The 12,913-nt window shown below is 42.1% G+C and overlaps 1 protein-coding gene across 1 annotated transcript; it reads right to left on the bottom strand.

Moving 5' to 3' along the window:
• Positions 1-1,188: 1,188 nt before the first annotated feature.
• LOC110070743 (gastrokine-2) lies at positions 1,189-10,909 on the bottom strand. Its single transcript, XM_078379811.1, has 4 exons — positions 6,640-10,909; positions 5,422-5,538; positions 4,342-4,458; positions 1,189-2,897 (listed from the first exon to the last, which is right to left on the bottom strand). Exons 1-4 carry the CDS (start codon positions 6,721-6,723, stop codon positions 2,817-2,819), a joined length of 399 nt encoding a protein of 132 aa, XP_078235937.1. The 5' UTR covers positions 6,724-10,909; the 3' UTR covers positions 1,189-2,816.
• Between the last annotated feature and the right edge of the window lie 2,004 nt (positions 10,910-12,913).

Below are 12,913 nucleotides of genomic sequence, written 5' to 3'. Positions count from 1 at the left end.
CAAAGGACAAAGAATACATCCATTCTTGAAATTAAAAATCTATGAAAGCAAAATACATTAACCAGCCTTTTACCATATCAAGACACATATGTTAGGAAAGTGTGAAGACAAGAGGAGAAGGGGACAACAGGGGACGAGATGGTTGGACAATGTCATTGAAGCGACCAACATGAATTTGATCCAACTCCAGGAGGCAGTGGAAGACAGGAAGGCCTGGCATGCTCTGGTCCATGGGGTCACGAAGAGTTGGACATGACTTAATGACTAAACAAAAGGGATGGGCATGAATTGCCAGTTTGTTTAGTGGCTGAGCAGGTGTCCAGCGCCTCATAGCCCTGCCCAGCCCTACACACTGCAGGTGCCCATTCAGAGACAGCACCCAGATGAGGTCAGGCAGCAAATCTAGGTCGCTGCCTCTGACTGGTCGGCCATCAGAGAAGGTGTGGCTTTGAAGTGTTGAACACTTGTTTGGCTGCTAATAAAACCAGCACGAACCAACAAACCAGCATTTCATACCCATCTCCAGCATTTGTACATCCCCCCCCCGCCCTAATGTGGCACAGAAAGAAGATCAAGGTTAAGGCGTTCACTCAGATGTTTATTATTTAAGAGGCCTGTGTAAAATTCAAACTGACACATGCCCTCAAGACAGTTTCCAAATATTAAAAACAATCACTAAAACAGTAAATTGTTATACAGTATAAGCAAATGGCTTTGTTTGTTTAAGGATTGAATAAGACATTCAGATTGGATTTGGAGTAATTCTATTGGAAGGAACTGGTCTCTCTGGTCTATTTGACAGACCAGAAGTTGTAGACCAAAAAGGTTGTTAAATGGCATCCAGAATTCTGAGGTTTCTATATCTTTATCTGGCTATGGATCTTTTTCAGGCTAAAGGACTTGAATCCAACATTGCAGGGTGCATGCGTGGCATCACTGATGAGGATTAGTCTGTGCAGTAGAATTTAGTCATGTCTGAATGATACATTTTCTGCTCTGTCACATGTATACAGTATTTTGTTTTGCATGTTTAATCTTGTTACATACACTGCCCAAAATGCAGATCATCATACATATACCTGCTAGCTCCTCTTCCCAATTTCCTGCAGAATGTTTTAGAAATCTTTCAAAAAATGCAGAATTTAAGTACTTTTTTCCTCTTAAGATTTTTTTCCCCTTTTCATCTTCTTAAACAATGAAGTAGCAAATTTTTGTATTAAAATGAAATAAATAATGCATTGAGAAAGCCAGTAGCTAAAGACTACCTTTTAATGGGAACATAAATTGACACTATGCCAATTAAAACAAAGCATTCATACAGCTAACCATCACTAATCCCTCATCCAGGATGAGAAGGGACCAAGAACTTGTAAATGGGATACTTTAAATTAACATAGGGCAAGATTTTTTGCTGAAGATCCCTTGCATGTGAATATACATACACATGGTTGTTGTGGGTTTTTCAGGCTCTTTGGCCGTTTTCTGAAGGTTGTTCTTCACATTTCGCCAGTCTCTGTGGCCGGCATCTTCAGAGGACTGGAATAGGAACTCTGTCCATGATCTATTGCTGTTTGTTGGATGGTTGAGTATTTATAGCTGTAGGAACAGCTTTTGTCCTTTTCAGGAGATAGGGTGATGATGGCGATCAGCGTGTTTTTGTTGTGAATGTATTGCTGTGATAGGGGGGAGAGATTATCTGTCATTGTGATTGATGGGTGTCTTTAGCTGGTCTTTTGTGTGCAATGATCCCTGGTCCTTGTGGCTGGGTAGAGTTTGCTGACCTTTTGCAGGCTGCATTTTCAGTGCTGGGAGCCAGGCCTTATTAAGTTTTAGACTCTCCTCTTTTTTGTTGAAGTTCTGCTGGTGTTTATGGATTTCAGTGGCTACTGCTGATTTTTCCGGTTGTTTTAGTCTGCACTATCTCTCATGTTCTTTGATTCTGGTGTGAATGCTGAATTTTGTGGTTCCAATATATACCTGTCCACAATTGTAAGGTATCCCGTATACTCCTGCAGTGGTGAGGGGGTCCCTTTTGTCATTTGCTGACCGTAACATTTGTTGTATTTTTGTGATGGGTCTGAATACTGTTTGCAGGTTGTTTTTTCAAAAGTTTCCCTATGAGGTCCATGACCCCTTTGATGTATGACAGAAATACTTTATTTGTGGGTGGCTGTTTTTCCTCTTCAGTTTGGTGTTGTTTTCTAGGTTTGATGGCTCTTTTGATTTCATTCTTGGAATAGCCATTCGCCTGTAGGTCCCAATTCAGATGGTTGAGTTCAGTGCTGTGCTTCACAGTTCCGATTTGCACGGTCTACCAGTGTTTTGATTATTCCTCTTTTTTGTCGTGGGTGGTGGTTGGAGTTTTTGTGTAGGTACCGGTCCGTGTGGGTGGGTTTTCTGTAGACCTTGTGTCCCAATAGGAGGTCAGTTCTACGTATGACCATGACCTCTAAGAAAGGGAGTTGGCCTTCTGTTTCTTTTTCCATGGTGAATTGTATATTTGGGTGGATGCTGTTAAGAGGGTTTACACATACATACACACATTGGAAAAGGGATTTTCACATAAAGTAATGCCATATGCAAGTTTTTCATGGAGCCACTGTTTTAATTTTGCTTTCACCTAATTATGGAAAAGAAATGTCTCAGCTGTGTTATCTAACTCGAAGGTAGAAGCAACTCTTGCTATAATCCATCCCAAGTTAATGTTCATCACTATCCTTCTTTTTCAGTATGAGGAAGACGGTGGAGTTCAGGGTGATGTCTACTACGAAGTAACCCAATGTGTCAACTTTACACGTCACATGTGGATATTGGCTTTAAAATAGTGTCAAGCAGATTTGAATAATCAAAATTCCTAGACAAGGTAGCGGTCCTTTCCGTTGCTCTTTGTGACTTTTCTGGAAAAGAAGAAAGGGTTGGGAGGAGAAACAAAGTTGACAAAGGACTTGCTTTCCATTTTCCACAAATAGGTTCAAGATATCTATTGATTCAGCTTCAGATGAAAACAGTCCTGGATGTACAGATATGGCCAAGGCGACCATGGGCTATCAAGGGAGTTTTCACAAGAGGGCAGGTGGGCAGTTGACCTGACTATTCCTCTCAGCTGAATGAATTCTCATTCCTACAGAATCATACCTGGACCTGGAGATAAGGCCCGTTGTATACATTGAGATCCACCCTACCATTTGCATACTTCTCAATTGCATGAGAGAGTCAATGATGATGATGATGAGCTTGAAACCCTTCAACTGAAGTCGGGGAAAACTGTGGCTCAGAAGAATGGACATGTGCTTACAGTTGAGTAGCCTTCTCAACACAAAGTCACCTTGGGAGTTTATTACAGCTGTGTTCAGAAGCCCAGAGCCAAGTTCCTAATCCCTTTCACCGAAACATTCAGCAACGGGGTTGTCCCGAACATTCTTTTTCAATCACTTTAGGTTGGTGACAGAAGGAAAAGCCTTTTAGTTCTTGTCATTTTTTAAGGTCAGATGGACAATTTTCAGAGGTCTTGGGGCAACAGATGCCCATTCGTGAACCTTGGAGGGCCACATAAGATTCCCATTGAATGCCGAATATTTTTCTTACAAAAGTTGTAGTTCCCTTGCGTCCTCTAGTGGCCCATTTTAAAAAAAAATTAAAAATGTTGTTGTTGGGGGAGAGGTCTCCACCAGTGCTGGGCCTCCATCAGAATTTGGCAATATTGGCCACAAACCTGCTAGAGGGCCCCAAAAAGCAATTTGGTTTTGAGCCAGTTATTTCCCCCCCAAAAAATATTGAAGATGTGGGGAATCTGGTGGGCCTGAGAGTGGTGGAGGGCCACACGTTGCCCACCCCTATTTCAGACAAAAGGTATATATTCTAAATCATTTTGGGAGATATTAGTACCCCCCATATCAGGGACGTGGTGGCGCTGTGGGCTAAACCGCAAAAGCCTGTGCTGCAGGGTCAGAAGACCAAGCAGTCGTAAGATCGAATCCACGCGACGGAGTGAGCTCCCGTCGCTTGTCCCAGCTCCCGCCAACCTAGCGGTTCGAAAGCATGCAAATGCGAGTAGATAAATAGGGACCACCTCGGTGGGAAGGTAAACAGCGTTCCGTGTCTAAATCACACTGGCCATGTGACCACGGAAAGATTGTCTTCAGACAAAAACGCTGGCTCTATGGCTTGAAGAGCGGGATGAGCGCTGCCCCCTAGAGTCGGACACGACTGGACAAAAATTGTCAAGGGGAACCTTTACCTTTACCTTAGTACCCCCCATAGCACCTGCGGCCCACCCCATTCTGTGAATGGCTTGATAGCTACTTCCTGCAAATGTAGAATTCGAATACAGGAGGATTTTACCTCTGCCCAGTATACAGGGAGGTCACTACAGAGGATGTTAATGGTGGTTCCAAGAGTGGTCCGATCAGCCATTTTCCCTTTTTTGAAGTTGTAGCTCAAGGTGTCGTCTCCTGGGACCTTTGTGAAACAAAGGAAATGTCTTTTTCAATAAAAAATACACTGGAACTTTTCATTTGTGCTAGCTTCAAGAGTCAGTGGCGTACAATTACACCTCACTCGTGTAATTCTTTGGAAATCTAGTTTTGTCAACTAGATTTGTTACTGAGTGTTTTTCAAAAACTATCTCAAAGTAGCTGTTGCTCATTACAATCCGCACAAAAAGAATAACTTTTGGTTCTTTCGTTTTTATTCCATTTTTCCACTTTATAAAAAAAAACCTTTTGGGATTGACGATAGAATAGGATAAAACTTGAACACACTTGCCAAAATGCCTAGAGGCATGCTTTGAAAGCCACTACGAAAATAAATAGAAAACAATGCTTGTTAGACGAGAAGTGCCTTTGTCCTACTTTTCAGTTCCTTTTGAAAATGTGACTTCAGACAGTCTTGGTTAACTGAAAAAAAGGGGGCATAACTTCTGGCAGATTATGTTGCTTGAAATTCGCTACTTCCAAGCTTTGATCAAGGTGTCTGATCCCCTTCTCTCTTTTCCTGGGCATCCTTGCTGAGGAAGTGAAATGTCTCCCTCCACAATCAAGAAATGCAAAACAGGAAAATAAATGATTTTTTTACTTTCTCTGTTTTTTAATTTTAGCCAGCCTGATAAGAAGATTTCCCTGCAATACAGACAGCAAGGAAATGTAAACCACTTGCCAATTCGAAGGCTGGTAAATATTTTTGCTGACTAATAACTTCTGTCAGCTTATTTACAAGGCTGTTACAGGTCTTATAACTTCTCTCAAACAGAACTCCAGTCCATTCATATAGTGTACGGAAATATATCTTGGACATTTATCTTTCCTCCTCTTCTCTTGCATTGTCTTACTAGAAAGAACCTTAAACTTCATCCTTTGTTCCTACATGCTCTCCAGGACAATATCCAACAAACAGTGCTAGTATTCTCTACATCCCCCATCTCACCTGTTGATCAAAGTGCTCAATTTTCTGGATGACTTCATCTAGGCTCGGAACAGCAACCAAATCCATGGACACCACTGAACATTTTCTTTTGTTGTGAATTCGGAAGCCAATCAGTTTCTAGAAGCAAAGCAGGGAGCAAAGAAGATTTCAGGGAAAAAAAAGGAATGTCCAGGCACTCAATGTATGCCCCTCTCAAGTGCCGTGTTTTGAAGATTTGACCTCCCTGTCTGGACATTCACATGTACCACATAGTGTGACAAATCAGAGAAATGTACCCTTCCTTTTTTGTTATAACCCAACATTCTGACCAAGTCTGAATTATCACAAAGAGCAAATATCAAGATAACAAACCCAGCATTTATTTTGTTTCTTGTACAGTATATACTTTCCTTATGAATCTGGCAATTTTGACAGCTTTCTTGTATACAAATAACTATTTTACCTTCCAAAAGAGGGAGACAGGCAACATATAAAATCCTGATTATCAAGATGCAGTTATTTCCAACATTTTACAGTAGCTAAGCCAGTGGCCATTTATAAGCCTGGTTTATGTTACTCTCCCTGCCCCTCCCATGGTTTTAAACCAGCTGGAGGCATCTGTACAAAGCATGCAACAAGGATGGGCATCTCAAAAATTCATATAACTAGAGTTACATGGCCCCAAAGTACAAAAACATTAAGGTTTTAAGACAGTGATCCCCAACTGTGGGCCTCCAGATGGACTTCAGCTCCCATAAATCCCAGCCAGCAGAAGTTGTGGTGAAGGCTTCTGGGAGTTGTAGACCAAGAACTTCTGGAGGCCCAAGGGTGAGGACCACTGTTTTAAGGGATACCAATAAATCAACATATAGTCTGAAAAGGTATACCACAGAATCTCTTGTGGTGCTTTAGAGCAGTGGTCCCCAACCTTAGGCCTCCAGATGTTCTTGGACTACAACTCCCAGATGCCTTCACCACCATCTCTGCTGGCCAGGATTTCTGGGGGTTGAAGTCCAAGAACACCTGGAGGCCCAAGGTTGGGGACCACTGCTTTAGAGCATCTTGTAGGGACATAATTCTAATTTTTCTCAGTACAATATCTTGGGGCATTTTATAGGGCTTGGAAAATTTACACTTTGGATTACAACTCCCTGAATTGGCCGAGGGAATTATGGGACTTATAGTAAAAAAGAATTTTTGTGCATATCAGTGCCCACCTTGGGTATCTCTGAAACTTACATGATAATAGTCATAGACAACCGTAGCTGATGTTTTGTTGCTTTGGATGTGAAAAGCAGCCACACTGTCCTGCTGATTCACCATCACCGTTTGCTCTACCACTTCACCGTGGGCTCCATTGCTAAGGGTTCTAATGATCTGCAGAAGGGAGAAGTCACAAGAAATAAGGCAATACAGTTTGTGTCTTAGATCTTTGCAGGGTGGTTTCAAGGAAGATCATCTGAACAGATATTTCAACTTGATGTTTCAGGATCAAGCCAGTGTTAATGGGGAGAGACCAACAAGAAGATGCTTTGGGAGTTTCAACGCAGGGTTCTGTGCTCTGACATGGATCTCCTGCTCCATAAGGAAACTGCTGCAACACAGAGGCTAAGAAACTCCAGGTGCCGATCATGATTACTCACTCACCCATTCCCATCCATTCGTACTGAAATCACTGAACTATGAACTCCGTATGTAACAACAGAAAAGCTATTGTTTCTTTGCCTCAACTTCTTCTTTGAAAAATAGGGCTGTCAGGAGTTAGCAGCTCCCCCTAACCTGGTGCTTCCCTCCAGACATTTCGTATCAGCCACTGGGCATGACTGATGCAGTTGCTGGAGTTTGGACTCCAAGACATATGGAGGGCACCAGGCTAGGCTGCAATGGTTACCTGCTGAATTGCAGGTGACAGCTTCTTGGTGATGAAACTTTCAACCCCGTGAGTCAGAGTTGTCTTTAGGTATGACCAGATTATTCTGCTGCAAGGGACCTGCCAGTTTAGGAAGCCATTTTTGTAAGAATCCCCATCTAGTATGGATCCCACCCCATTCCCCTTACGAATGGCATCAACTTCTTTTAAGATGTTCTGCTCACCTTTTCAGTGTGTTCTTGAGATGTGTTAATTCCAATAAGAATTGCTCCAGTAATGACTATGGTCAGAAGCACCAGGATAACAGAGATGAAGATTATTTGCTTCCTGTCCTTGGGAACTGTAGGTATAAACTTGTAGGCCTGGAGAAGAGAATCAGGACCTTAGATGCGGGGGGGGGGGGGTTGCAAGTTTTTTCCTTTGCCCATTTACAGACCTCATCCACATCATACCTGTTTCCTTCTTCTAGAGTGATTGCCTACACCTTGCCAACAAGAACATGGGAAGTTGACATAGATTTACATGAATTGCTAATAACGTATCTGTACATGGCCAAATTCAGAAACAATAATTTAAATGAAAATAAAATCATTTTTTACTCAGTGTCTGTGTGGACCATCTCTGTCTACTCTCCGAGAGTTCACTGTCTGTGGCAGCCTTCAAAGTCATCTTCCAGAGTCAGCTCCTCTTTCTGGTGCACACTTTCCCTTAAACTGAACTTGGACTCCAGAGGCCTTCAAAGAAAGCCAGGGTGGTCATCTTCCTTAGGTCTTTGGGCCAGTATTGCCACTCCAAACCACTGTAGCCTGTAACCTCCATACCAATAAAACTGGAACGAAGTGACAAACCCACTTTTGTTTGATATTATCTCCTTTTTACTAAAACAATGTCTACAGGACCTTGCACCTTTTCTCGAACGAGAACTGTCCTTCACGGCTTTCAGAATTGCATTTACTCACTTTAAAAAAGTTTTATGGAGGATGGTGGTGGATTCTACAGGCCACAAACATGGATAACATGCATATGCCAAACAGTCCACATGTTATCCACCCCTAAAATAAGGGATGCCTGCAAGTGAAATGTCCTCTGAGAGCCTTTCAAAGAGAAGAGTGCCCCCTTTCCCTTTTCCCCCCACCATTCATGTTGACCTACGGAGAAAGGTGTTAAAGAATGCTGTGTTTTTTAAAACAGCAGTAACAGCAGATCTAGATCAGTTTTATTCCCAAGGTAATCTTGGATTAAAGGAAATCTTACAACTGCTATATGAAAGAGATGAAGTGGTACGATAGTTATGTCCCTGCCAAAATGAACAATAGCAAATGCAGGCTGCAGGTATATATGAAGTGTCTTTAATGGCTTTTTCTCTGCAGGAGTCCAGAACAGAAGAAATTGTCTTGCTCTTGGTTTCAGCCTTGCACATGCTTCTACCTTCCATGGTGGGGTGCCCGTTCGGTAAATATTACAGAAATGTCATAGGCTTCTAACTGCCTCTCATAGAAAAGAAATGTTTCCTATGTAGGTATTGTTTTATGTCTCTCTTTTGTATCTTTGTAAAAGTATTAGAGCGAGCTGATTGATAAAAATTTTACGTTAGAAGAGCTAGATGGGAGAATTTGCAAAATTATCCCCTGCACATCATTAGACGCTAATAAACAACTGGCATTTTTAGTCACTTAATGAAAATGGTTTGGAAATAAGGGCAGTCCTCTGTCTGCTGATGCAGTTCCCAAAACTTGATTTCCTATCATCAACCACCAAAAGAGAAAATGAAAACAATTTTACAACGCTGCATGAAATAAGCTCCCTTTAAACCTAGGACTTTAGTTTTGAATTAGAATGCATTCATGACAGTCAATTAAACTTCATTCTCATATATGTACAGCATTTCAATTTGCTGCTAGAGAAAATGGATGCAATAATCAAAAGGTGATGTTTGACAGTAGCACCCTCTATAAATCTACCTTCCCTGTGCTGTTGTTGCTGCATTACTAGCCATATGGACTTTCCCATATACATTTCAAAGAACAGTTTTCAGACAAATAGCTAAAAATGAAAGTGAGCTACTTACTGGGAGTTCTGACGCCATGTTGACCTCACAGTTGGCTTTGGATTCCATCTGGTGCATGTTGGATGGGAAAGTACCTTTTTCTACTCCACTTTTATATAGAAGTCTGTTGGTGGAAAGCAGGGCCAAAGGTTCTTACGAACTGGCTCAAGGAAACATGATCACCTGTTTTGTTTGACCTTTTTCAGACAAGAGGTCAGAATGGCCTTTTGATCAGCATATCATGTGTGAAAGGTTTGCAGAGTAAACCAAGAAAACGAGAAATCTCACATTTTTAACAGTGATTATTGGTTATGAAATCGATAGTCCTGAAGATTTCCTCTAAATTGTATCATTGGTTATTTCTGTACAGCCTTGTTCAGACGTTATTAAGAGATAAAGAACACAGATACAAAGGGTATGTGTGTGTGTCCAGTTGCGTAATTAGACCCATCATTGAAGGCACACAAATTTTCTGGTATGGGTACTTGTACAGCAGATAAGTGTCCCACAGGGAAGAGCTTGTCTGTTCCTGGATCCTAATCTCAAAGCAGGAACCCCCATCCACTTCTGACATCTCCAGTAGGATCCCTACGTTAGGCATCTTGCTCAATGTTCAAGATTCTTTCAATATCTTTGACTGGCGTTTAGGTCAAAAGGCTCTGGGACCCTTTGGGGAATCAAAATGGCAGCTCCCAACCAACTTTTATGTAGTATGGTGACCACCACTGGCCAAGGAAGCCTGAAAAGGGGCTGTCAGTATAAACCAGTGCTTCCCAACCTTAGGTAACTCAGGTGTTCTTGGACCGCAGTTCCCAGAAGCCTTCACCACCACCTGTGCTGGCCAGGGTTTCTGGGAGCTGCAGTCCAAGACCACCTGGGTTAGCCAATTTTGGGAAACACTGGTGTAAGTGATCACTTTGCCCAGTGAGTCCTCCGTCTTAGCAAGATCCTCAAACAAGTAACATCTCTTGAAGAATCTAAGAATGTTTTCAGCATTGATGGTGTTTTTCTGAGAGGGACATGGAATCAAAGTGGGAAGGGAAACTTCCCACTTTGTAGGCTAGTAGGAATAAATTAGTGGACCCTCTCCTTTCATTTATAATTATACCATGTGTGTGTCTGTGTGTCTGTGTCTGTGTGTGCGTGTGTGCGCGCGCACGCATGTGTGCATGTGTTCAATGTGTGTATCTCCTTCACTTGAGGGCAACAGACAACTTCAGTGAAGGGCCCATGAAGCACACATATCTCTAACCTCCAACAAATATTTGCCAATCTCTGCCCCACACAATTGGGCTGATTCGGAAGGTTAGGAATCTGAGGAAGAGTTGAAGATGACCAATCCCATCATCCTCTGTGGGGGCTTGGAAGACTCGCAGCAGCATTAGAGAAAAGTGTGGTAGGGCTGAAGCGCTATCTGAAAAGTACGTTCACATGCATAATGTGCAATGGTGCTGCACAATCAATTCTGCAATCTATTTCTTGTGTGATGTTGGTTGTCTGGGGATAACACCTGGCACACTGCTCAGAAAGCACTGGATTTCAGCCACTCTTTGACTTTCACGATCCAGGTGAGAAATTTCACAAACCTTGAATGTTTCCCCTCAAAGTATCTCACTGTGTCCAGGTCATGAGAATGAGGCAGCTTTCTTCAGATCTCTGTTTCAGGTACAGTGGGGTCTCTACTTAAGAACTTAATCCGTATTGGAAGGTGGTTCTCAAGTTGAAAAGTTCTTATGTTGAATCTGCATTTCCCATAGGAATGCATTGAAAATCATTTATTCCGTATCTGTTCTTTTCCGTCCATAGAAACTACAGTGGAACCTCTACTTAAGAACTTAATCCGTTTTGGAATGGTGTTCTTAAGCTGAAACGTTCTTAAGTTGAAGCAAAATTTCCCATAGGAATGGACTGAAAACCAATTAATCCGTTCTGGCTGTTTTTTTGTTAGGTAGAGGTGCGTTCGTACATTGAAGCATTAGTTCCCATAGGAACTAATGCAAAGCTGGTTAATACATACTCTACCACTAGGGGGAGAATTTTTTTTTTTACCTAAGATGACCTAAGGTTAAAAAAAAGAGCAGGAAAGTTTTTTTTTCCTGTTCTTATCTTGGATTTCTGTTCTCAAGTAGAAGCAAAATTTAGCAAATGGAGCTGTTCTTAAGTTGGATTGTTCTTAAGTAGGGACGTTCTTAAGTAGAGACCCCACTGTATATGGAGTGTTGCCACACCGGCAGCCACAGCCAATGCATCATGGCCATGAAAAACATTCAGGCAAATAGCTGTTGTAGGTGCATTAAAGGTCACTGAAGTGTAGTAGTTAGAGCAGCTTTCCACAACCTGGTGTCTTCCAGATGTTTTGGACCATGACCGATCTTGGATGGTGAGGAAGGTGGTTTAACCCATCCTGGAGGCACCAGATCCAAGGTTGGGGTTCAGTGTCAAAAACGGAATGGGGAGGTTCAGGTTGAAATGTCAGCTCTGCTGCGAAGCTCACAAAGTGAAGTGGGACCAGTGACTACCTAATTCCCCTTAGAGAGCTGGGAAAGTCCAATGGAGCAATGGCCAGACCACATCTGCTGTTTCGATCTCACTGGAGGAAAGGAAGATGTCAATGAAAGAAATAAAGAAGTGGTGTTTTGTGAAAGCAAGTCATACAGGGAAGATTACTGGCCGTGCCATAAAAAGATTGTTTCCATATTCTATATCTCTCCCCCCCCAAACACTACAAAAAAAAGAGGTGGCAACGGACAACTTACCGGTGTAGCAATTTTTTATAGACCTCCTTATCAGAATATCCTCTGTGTTACACGCAGATCACAAGCATCCATTTATGATGCTGGCTGCAATAAAAACAAGGAAAAAAAGGGACCTTGTACAGGAAGAAAAAAAGTTTCTCATGACAGGTAGAAATGCTTGTTGAGTAGACTAGAAAAATGCTACCAGCATGCAAAATGGACAAGGGTGCAATTGTAATCCTGCACCAGAGGCTCTGCTCCTCCCTTTTTTCCTGCATGTTTACAGAAGAACTCCTAAGGCACATTCTCCATGACAAATATTATCTCTGAATCACCCTCCTAGACATTTTGAGACAAGCATTCACCAAAAGTGTTTCTTACCCGTTTTTCATACTTCATAGGATTCTGAATACCCAGAATGCTTTTTTCCCCCTCTTAACTCTAGTCCCAATATGTGGATGGTTTGTTTTAGTTCTTCATCATCGTCTTAGAACTGCAGAACTTGGCGGGACTCAATGGATCGTTGAGTCCGGGCCCTGTCAAGGAGGCATAGTGGGGAATCGAACTCCCAACCTCTGGATCCGTAGGCAGAGACCTAAACCACTGAGCCATCCAGCAGTTTTTCACTTCTTTTCTGCTCTCACTTCTACCCAAGGAAAATTGTACAAACAGTTAAAGGTCACTAAGAACAAATACAGTGGTGCCTCGCATAACGATGTTAATTGGTTCCATTAAAAACATCGTTATGTGAAAACATCATTAAGCGAAACACAATTTCCCATAGGAATGCATTGAAAACCGGTTAATCCGTTCCAATAGGAGCCTATTCAATACATTTCAATGGTGGGAAAAAAATCACCA

The sequence above is a fragment of the Pogona vitticeps genome, chromosome 8 (genome assembly GCF_051106095.1).
Source record: "Pogona vitticeps strain Pit_001003342236 chromosome 8, PviZW2.1, whole genome shotgun sequence".
Classification (NCBI taxonomy): Eukaryota; Metazoa; Chordata; class Lepidosauria; order Squamata; family Agamidae; genus Pogona; species Pogona vitticeps.
This window is presented reverse-complemented; position numbering and strand designations above follow the sequence as displayed.

What these genes read in the sequence shown, in the direction of transcription:
- LOC110070743 (XM_078379811.1), bottom strand. Translation starts at nt 6,723, where the DNA reads ATGGTGAATCAGCAGGACAGTGTGGCTGCTTTTCACATCCAAAGCAAC. An exon ending in TTGTCTATGACTATTATCAT is followed by an intron (nt 5,539 to 6,639) that starts GTAAGTTTCAGA and finishes CTTTGCTTCTAG; the next exon opens with AAACTGATTGGCTTCCGAAT. An exon ending in TTGAGCACTTTGATCAACAG is followed by an intron (nt 4,459 to 5,421) that starts GTGAGATGGGGG and finishes TGTTTCACAAAG; the next exon opens with GTCCCAGGAGACGACACCTT.